The sequence below is a fragment of the Cyprinodon tularosa genome, unplaced genomic scaffold (assembly GCF_016077235.1).
Source record: "Cyprinodon tularosa strain WSP-4 unplaced genomic scaffold, ASM1607723v1 ctg4, whole genome shotgun sequence".
Classification (NCBI taxonomy): Eukaryota; Metazoa; Chordata; class Actinopteri; order Cyprinodontiformes; family Cyprinodontidae; genus Cyprinodon; species Cyprinodon tularosa.
In genome coordinates this window covers 1,580,098-1,589,557 of record NW_024039118.1, presented here as the reverse complement: position 1 = coordinate 1,589,557, position 9,460 = coordinate 1,580,098, and the positions used below count along the sequence as shown (strand labels likewise).

General features: G+C 39.3%; 1 protein-coding gene across 1 annotated transcript; it reads left to right on the top strand.

Annotated features, from left to right (window-relative positions):
• The first annotated feature begins 2,792 nt into the window (after positions 1 to 2,792).
• LOC119791666 (clusterin-like protein 1) lies at positions 2,793 to 7,424 on the top strand. The gene is made up of 8 exons (XM_038297889.1): positions 2,793 to 2,932; positions 3,743 to 3,834; positions 3,927 to 4,075; positions 4,637 to 4,807; positions 4,884 to 5,319; positions 5,411 to 5,530; positions 6,575 to 6,786; positions 6,943 to 7,424. Exons 2-8 carry the CDS (start codon positions 3,744 to 3,746, stop codon positions 7,159 to 7,161), a joined length of 1,398 nt encoding a protein of 465 aa, XP_038153817.1. The 5' UTR covers positions 2,793 to 2,932; position 3,743; the 3' UTR covers positions 7,162 to 7,424.
• Positions 7,425 to 9,460: the final 2,036 nt, after the last annotated feature.

The following is a 9,460-nucleotide window of genomic DNA, read 5'->3' as shown; positions in this document are numbered from 1 at the left end:
CTAGGGCAGTGTGATAATTCTAAGACTTCCTGTCTGCCATCTCTATAACCTGCAATGGCTGAACTCCCATGCTACATCCTTGCAGGTAGACAGGAAGTAACAGAGAGGCAGGATGTTCTCTTGATAGTACACTTTTTTTATTGATGACATTTTTTGTTGATAGTTCTGACAAGTCATTAAGGTAAACGATAAAAAAAACACACCTGCTCTAAAGTCAAAAATCCAAGTCAGCTCTATGATTCCAATGTTATTTTTCAAACTTCAAAATATGACAGTGTTTTATATATTATTCCCTACCAAACTTTCAATTACAAATTTACTAATTACTTGTTGTTCCAAAGGCTTACATTTTGTTTTGACCCAGTCAGTTCTAATTGCAGCAGCAGGTGTGGGTTAGTACTCAAATAATGTGATGAGCTGATAAAAAGCAGCTGCAGGGTAAGGTATCTTACAGATGCCTCCTACTGGCTCTCATTCAAGGGTCTTGGATCTCATTTGCTGGGTCAACGCTGTTCAGCGGCGGATTCGGATTAAAACTAGGCTCAAAAAGCACAAGGAAATTCCACATTTACCATGCAGCTTACGTGAGAGGATATTATGAAGATAAGTATGTATCAGGTATTGAAGCTGCAGGCTTGAATAGCAGGAAGAAGAAATACAGAAAATTGGATTTGTAAGGAATGTAGCTCTAAATTCCTTCATCTCAGTCCAGTTAAGTCTCTGTGAAGCAGAGGGAGGAAAAAAAGAGTCATATTAAAGGAACGTATATTTTATAGATCTTAAGAGCCCGGAAAATAAGTGGATTTGAATTCCTTATGCTTTGCAGCATGAGAAGGTATGTCAGGTATAATACATATGTTATGACATTATTGGAAAGACCAAAATGGTGTTCTTCTGTTTTACTTGGTTGGTTCAGAATCAGAATTCTCATACACTTACTGATAAAATAAACATATCTGTAAACGTAAATTGCATATATGTTTGACCAAATAGATAGGTTGACATACGGCTAGTCCCTTGAAAGTATGGGTTTCGCACTCCATCGAGTCCGAGGGAATCTGGAGAGAAAATAAGTCAGAGAGAGATTTTTCCAAAACCTGCAGTAAGCAAATCCACAGCTGCTGTAACTGGCCTTTGAAATCTGGCACATCGATAGTGGGTTATAGCACATGTTTGACTTGATCCTTCAGATTCTTTTGTGCAAAGATGGAGAACCCTGAAAAGCATGGCATGACATTCAGCAACTATTCCAAAGGCAAATGTTCCATTTTAGTCATTACACTCAATATAATGCTTAAATGTGGGGATTTTACAGGTGATACAAACCTGAAGGCATTAGCACTAGGCTAATGAGAATGTGCTCATTCAGTGGAGTCCTGGATAGCTCAGAGTTTTGTGGAACATTACCATACTCCATTATATATAGCAATAGGACCAAAACCCCAGCTCAAACTGAAGGCTTCTTCCCTGAGTTTAGCTCGCTCCTGCTGATTGGCCTTCCATCTTATATTGTGTGATTGGCTGTCACTGTCACTGTCACTCCTGAGAAGCTCACTTTACAAACATCAGATGTGCCACCGAATCGGGTCTGTGATTGGATGGTCGAACACACCGAAGTTAGGTTTATTAAAAAACACTTGTGCCCCCCATCTGAAATCAACAGCATACTTTTGTCCATATATATATATATTTGTGTGTATGTATTGGGGGAGTGGTAGCTTTGAATCCTGGGGTTCTGAGTTCAAGCCCCACTCCCACAGACTGCCACTCTGGGTCCCTGAGCAAGACCCTTAATCTCATACTGTTCCCCGCACCCATGGTGGGAGCCCACTGCTCCCCAAGGGGATGGGTTAAATCCAGAGGTAAATTTCTACAATGTGATATATGTATATATATATATATATATATATATATATATATATATATATATATATATATATATATATATATATAGATAGATAGATAGATAGATAGATAGATAGATAGATAGATAGATAGATAGATAGATAGATAGATAGATAGATAGATAGATAGATAGATAGATAGATAGATAGATAGATAGATAGATAGATAGATAGATAGATAGATAGATAGATAGATAGATAGATAGATAGATAGATAGATAGATAGATAGATAGATAGATAGATAGATAGATATAATTTTTTTTTTTTCACAAAAAATGCTTCTGGGTACTAAGTACACTATTTTTAAAAATATATCTTATCTAAATTGAAATCATGCTACTCACCAGTTCATGCCAGTTTCTTACATGCACTGATTGGCTCAAATTCCACACCTGGTTGAGCTGACCAAACTAACCACTAAGTGGAGGCTTCAGAACAGCAAGTGTAACCAACAGCAAGAGCCCCCTTGTGTCTAAACTGAAAATTGTTCGGGATAAACCCAAGGTAAAAAGTAAGTTTAGGTCAGAATAGTGAGAGTTGAAATGCTGAAACTGCTTTCTGATACAATAACACACAGACATACTGTATATGTATACTGCTTCTATCTCACAGTAATGGTATTATTGGTATTGTTGGTATGCACGTGTGGTGAACTCCAAAGTAGAGCTTAACCACTGTCTGAGACAAAGGAAGTAGGTGATGGGTCTCTGCAGGAGGTCGAGGCTTATCGTCAGTCTGTTGGAGATTAGTTTGCAAAGTTTAACCTGAGGAAGGTCCTGCTGTCTGTTAAAGGTATGTCTGGGAGACAGACATGTAAACACACCAGCCTTGTAGCTGTGCATTAATGCCTGCATTACGCTGATCTCTAGGTATGCTGCACACATAATGCAAATACATTAAGAGGATCTGTGCTGCTGAGTCGCTCCATAAAAATAGAATACCTTCGAGGAGGCAGACTCTCCCAGTCTCATAGATCCAAGTGGACAGCCTGCAGGTTTCACACTGGAAGTCTGGTGTATTCTTGAAGGTAAAAGTCTGGTCTATTCTATTTCTGGTATCTGTGTCCTATAGAATCGCATGCTCAGGTTTATGATTTTAGCAGGAATGGACAAAATTAATAAACAAAGACAAGTGGCACTGACAATTTTTTTCATAGTTCATGTCCTAAATACTGATGTTGGGTAACAATTTATAGGAGCCGCAAAAAACATTTCATCTCGTCCAAATGACTTCACATTATTGTCAGTTGTATTACTGCTTCACTTGGACAGAAGTATTTTGGGTTGCAATGTTTCATAGCTTTATATTGAAGATCTAAAGAATATTCAGTAAAAATTATTAATTCAGTTTATTTTGATTCCTTAGAGCAATGCTAGCCTTACTGTATTGTTAATGTTCCAGTGTTTGCAGTCAAGAACTTGTGCCACTTTGTTAGGAAACAATAATTTTCAAATATATGAAAAAGTATACTTTTTACATATTTTAGAATAAATTTTCTAGACTCCGTGAAGTTATAAGAAATATATGTACTTTAATTATCAATGTATGAAAGACATGGATATGGATGGATGGATGGATGGATGGATGGATGGATGGATGGATGGATGGATGGATGGATGGATGGATGGATGGATGGATGGATGGATGGATGGATGGATGGATGGAAAAGTTTCAGGTCACTGTTTTTTTTTTGTTGTTGTTGTTGTTGTTGTTTTAACCACGTTGTTTGAACAGGGCAGAATAAGGTGCAAAAATTGCTGTATGTTATAGAAAATCTATGTCCCCCGCTTTGTGCAAAAGAAATTACATTCTCTGGTTTATGCATGTTTTTAAACAGGATGAGGAGACTTCTAGTTCTGATCCTGTGCATCACTAAGATTTTACTGTGTGCTGCAGCTTCTCTTTCACTGAGTGAAGAAACCTTAAAAAGTAAGATTACATTACATCATAGTAACGTATTTCATTCTGAAAAGAAAAAAAAATGTCAAGGAAGATTGTAATTTTTTTTCTGATCTGTGCAGAGCTGTCAGCAGCTGGTGAGCAGTATGTGAATGAGGAAATAAAGGGATCTCTACTGAGAGTGAAGGAGGTAAAGGAAAAGATGGAGAAAGAAGAAGAAAAGCACATCCACCTCATGGAGGCCCTGAGGCACAGTGGAGACAAGAAAAAGGTGCAAGTAGTACATGTCTATTACAGGGCAACACAGAAACACGGCCATGAACACACAATCACAATTAAGCACAATTTAAAGATGCCAATTAACCTAATAGTCATGTGTTTGGATGGTGGGAGGAAGCCAGAGTACCAGGAGAGAACCAACGCATTCAACGGCAGAAAATGTAAACTCCATGCAGACAGACCCTAGGCTGGGAATTGACCTTTTTGCTGCAAGGCAAAAGTCCAACAAGCTGTGCAGCAGTTTTCCAAAGGCTTTAAGTTTAAAATCCCAAACTGGTGTTGTTCACACTTTAACCGCTAGATGGCATCAAACCTACAACCAAATCTTTATATTATACAGAATATGCTTCAGCAGGGATCTTAGAAGTTTTCAGAGTGTAGACACTTTCATATAATTTGGAGACATTAATTTAAGGGGGGTTTAACAGAATTTGGTACACCTTAAACAATCCTGGGAACAAAGCTTGTTTTCTGTGTAATTTGTCAGAAAAAAACTTGACTTCATGCCAGAACTTTGGCTTATTAATAGGTGTCTGTTGGTGGTTCACTCTAGGGGGCTATGCAGCTGGCCAGGGAAACAGAGCAGAGACTCGAGGAGGCAGAGCAGCAGTGTCGAGATTTAACCAAATCATTCTTTGGGGAGTGTCGGCCTTGTCTCGAGGATTCTTGTAAAGCCTTCTTTACCTCAACATGTCGCCGTGGCTACACTTCCTTTACTTTGAAGGTTTGGTTGCACATTTTCAAATCCTGACACTGATGCATAACAGGTGCTGACATGAAAAAACTCTCCTAATTTTCAGGTTGAAGACTTTTTTAGGAAAATGGCCTCCCAGTTTGAGTCCACAGAGCAGAATTCATATAAAACTTCCTCAGCTGAGAACCAGATCAAGGCAGAAAAAATTGACACGGAGCTGAATCAAGCTGAAGCATCATTCACTCAGCTGCTGTCAAACATCAGTGACTTATACAACCACAGCTTGACTGTGGTAAAGAAGATGCAGCATGTGCTTGGGCCCTCTGTTCTCAAAGCTTTGACCTTAGAGCTCCAATCAAACTCTTTCTCAGCACCACAGGATGGATCTGGTGATGGATTTTTTAAGAGTTTGGGTTTGGATCACATCCTTTACACAGTATTTGCATATGGGAAGGATGTGATGGAGGAATTCAGCTCTACGGTGGAGGATGTATTCGGAGAGATCCAAGAAGCTGATGAATATTTCCACCACTCAAACAGAGGCATTGGACTTCATCTTTTACATTTTGAATTTGCTATAATTACTTTATGTTAACAGAAGTAACTGATTATTTGTTTATATCAAAAATGCAGAATCACCTACATTTGGACAGCAGCCAAATGGATATCTGTGCAGAGCGCTCCGCAGACAAGTGTCAGAGTGCTGGCAGCTGCAAAAACTGTGTGAGAACTGCAAAAATGACCTGATTAAAGGTAAACCAGGTTTTATTGTTAACTTTTAAGACTCATGTTTGTGCTGATTTATTAAACTACAACAACAAACTTAAGTGTATTTGATTCCATTCAGATTCATTGTATGTGATATACTCAGAGAAAGAAGTAAAATGAGAAATGATAAAAAGTTTTATTACATTTTTATAGATTTTTTTTTTAAAGATAGTTTATGTATAAACAATTCTTGTGGCAAATAAAACTGCAAATGGTAATCGTACTCGTTGTCTTACACTTATCTGGGACAGGGGCTAGAGAAGCAGTCTCAGCAGGCCCCCAGACTCCCCTCTCCACAGATACTACCTTCAACTCATCGAGAGTTAGCCCAAAGAATTCCAGGGTCAGCCGAGAGACATAGGCGTCCCCCTTTGGAGGCGTTGCAGGGGTATTTGAAACCTGTCCGAGCCACCTGAGCTGAGTACTTTCAAGTCTTTTTGGCTTGTGGGGTTCCTGAGGCAGCATGTAGGTACTATTAGGCCAAGCGTGCAACTGCCCGGGCAGTCGCAGAGAAAAACAACTTGGGCCTTGGGGGAGTTTGGAGAGACAATCGAGAACTATTGGTTGGACTCAAAATAACTCTGGCAAACCATTTGGCACCTCTGGAGGGGAAGCAGTGCTTGGATAACACTATATTCAGTAGGATACTTTGAGGATCTCCTCAATCTGGCCAACCTGGGAGCTCAGAGCCAGACTTGCTCTTCACACAAGCTGAAGTCACCAGTGGTAAAAAAAAAATGGACAGTTTCCCTTGAGTGGCAGACTGAGATGCTAGTTTCCCCCTCATAAGAAATGTGATCAGAAGGTAGGTGCCAACTATAGGGGTGTCATTTCTTTGCATCCTCAGTGGAGGATAATGCCAGTGTGCTTCAGGAAGAGCGTTGTGGTTTCCTTAGTAGCCGTGGAGCAGAGGAACAGCTCTACACCCTCTGCAGAGAGAAAGCTAGTTTTTCCGGTCAAGAACCTTGGTCGGATTTGTAGCAGATTATATTCATGATTCAATCCTTTATATTTATGCATCTTTCCCAGAGTGTCCCCGTTTGCAGCAGCTACACTCTGAGATGGAAGAGATGCACACCCTGCTGAACGCCTCCTGTCTCCAGTATGACAACAGGCTGAAGCTCGTTCACAGACACACAATGGACACTCAGAGGCTGTTTGAGGACACCAAGAACGAGTATACCTGGCTCAACCTGCTGGTCAACGTTTCAGGGGATCAAAACAACTTCAGGGTCATCAAAGTATGTCATTTTTTCATGTTATTCCTGTCTATATACTAATTAAGCATCTTGCAGTATACTTATAATTATCAGAATCTTCATCTACAGAAATGTTAACATGTTTTCCGTATTTAAAAAAGTGGAGTAATGTATTTTTTCATTCTGATGATTTTTCAGGTAAATCTACAGCAACAGCTAAGGACTAACAGTCCAGGAGTTGACAGCAGTGTGGTTGTGTCCGTATTTGATTCAGCCCCTCTAACTGTCCAGATCCCAGCAAATTTGATGCTGGAGGATCCTGCGTTCATTGAATACATTGCTCAGCAGGCTCTGACCCACTATAAGCAGCAAATAAGAGGTACCCATACTGTCCTGTATAGCATGTCAGAGAGCTGAAATTAAAACAGTGAGAAATCTTTTAAAAACATTGATAGTTTAGCTATTTTAATGATAAAGTGGATCTCTATACTGATTTTACTTTAAAAATCTATGATATTTTTTTATATAATCTACGGGAATTGAGTTACCAACTCCACATCTGAGTACATTCATCTGAAATTCAAAGAAAAATACAGTCCAGTCTTTTCATCCTACTGTACATCATTTGGATGTTATGTTTTGTTAAAAATGTAAAAATAAATCATTTTGGGAGAACTGTCCAAGTTCTGGTCTTTCATTCTTAGAGTATGAAATGTTCTTAGGGCAAGACTGTTTGATTGAATCATTTTATGTTTTCCTTCTATAGGCTCTAATGAATTATCCTTACCATTAGGTACTGGAAAAATGTCAAAAGCAAAATTGAGGAATCTTATTTTAAAGCGCTTGATATGATGAAAATACAATAAAACGAAAGACAAAACAATTAATTTTATAATGTATGTGTGTGTGGGCATGTGTGTGTGTGTGTGTGTGGGGGGGGGGGGGGGGGGGGGGGGGGGGGGGGATGGGGATAGTTGAACGGAGGTGATTAGGATGTAGAGCAGCAGCTGGCTGGACCCAAAAGCAACTGCTGACTTTCTAAAACATGTTTTCAAAGGTGAGGGCTGAGCTATTTCTAATTTCTGAAAAGGCTGTATTCATTCAACACCTGCTAAAAACTACTGCAGATGTTTTACCAGTCTGTGGTGGCCCGCTACTTCTATTGTGAGGTAGTTTGTCAGTTGTCTTTATGTTTCACCCATAACCTTCCTTAAGAAAGCTCTGCCTGTTATAATTTCTAATCTAACTCAAATTTTGATTATGGACGTGTTGCCCTGACACCCCATGTCCTGAAGGTCCAAGAAACCTACTGTCATTTAGATGAAGCAGACAGCACTGTGATGTCTCCTTTGATTTCTCAAATGCTTATAACACAATTCAGCCTGACGTAAACACCAGAGGACTCAGGTAGAGACATCAATGATTGCCTGGATCAAAGACTACCTGGCCAACAGACTGTGCAGTTAGTCTGAATGAGGGGTCAGCTGTCCTTGTGGGAAGATATTTTAAACATTTCTTTTTACTCTGTACATATCTGAATTCCAGTAGCAGACACAGTCTTGTTAACTGCAGAAATACTCGGATGACTTTGCAGTCATTGGTTGTATGAAAACAGACAGGAAGCTGAGTACTGAGAGCTGGTCAATCACTTTGTGGTGAAAAATCATCTGATCCTGAATTTCAACAAAACAAGGACGATTATTGTAGATTTCAAAGGAAATATAAACAGGCGGAATCATATTAACGTAATGGAAGAAGAAGCGGAGGTGGTGGAGGAGTATAAATACCTCGGTATTCATATAGGCAGTCTATCTCAAAGAATTTCTCAAATGCTCAAATGTCTTCTGGATGGGCATTCCATTTATGTTTGCTGAAGGTCTGGTTAATAGACATTAATTCGGAAGCCTTCAACAGGGGGTCTGCGACCCCTAGGGGGTCCCTAGAGGTACTGCATGGGGGTCGCGAAAGTTTTCATTGATTAGATTTATTTTTTATATTCCCAGCTGCAATATTTTCCACTAATTGAAATGTCTTTAAATACACACTAACATGAATTCAACACACTGTTTTAAACAGATAAATGGAGGCAGATGTCTTTCAGTCATCAATGCAGGCATTCAGCGACACAGAGGACATCGTTCAAGCGGGGCACCATTTCATTCACAACACCTGTCGCATCTACGAGGATGCATTACTCCGTCTGTAATAGAGTGACCATTTGATATAACACAATTTCATACAATATATATATATAATTAGAGGGTCCTCGCTCCATCTTATCATCAGTTTGGGGGTCCTTGGCCAGGAAAAAGTTGAAGACCCCTGCATTCATTGAATGTCTATGGTCTGGTCTCAATTAGTTAATGATTGTCTCCCCCTAGCGGTATGGGCACTAATTGAATCCTTCAGTCTGGAACATGAACTTCTGTTATACAGAGCTGGTTTGCAGCTTCTCTCAGCTTGCAGTTGTTTTTTTTCATTAAGCATTTTTACCTTGTGTAGTTTTTTTTTTTTTTTTTTTTTTTTTTACTGTGTTTGCATCATTTATGTCTTTGCAGCTGGTTTAAGGGGTTGCATCATGTTTATGTGTTTGCAGCGCTTATTTCGCTGCCAGAAATTCTGTGATTGCAATATTTTTTCCTTTATATCTGTGCTGTAAATCTATTTATTTCTTTGCCTCACTATTTGCGTTAACACGCCTAATGTAATGTATGCC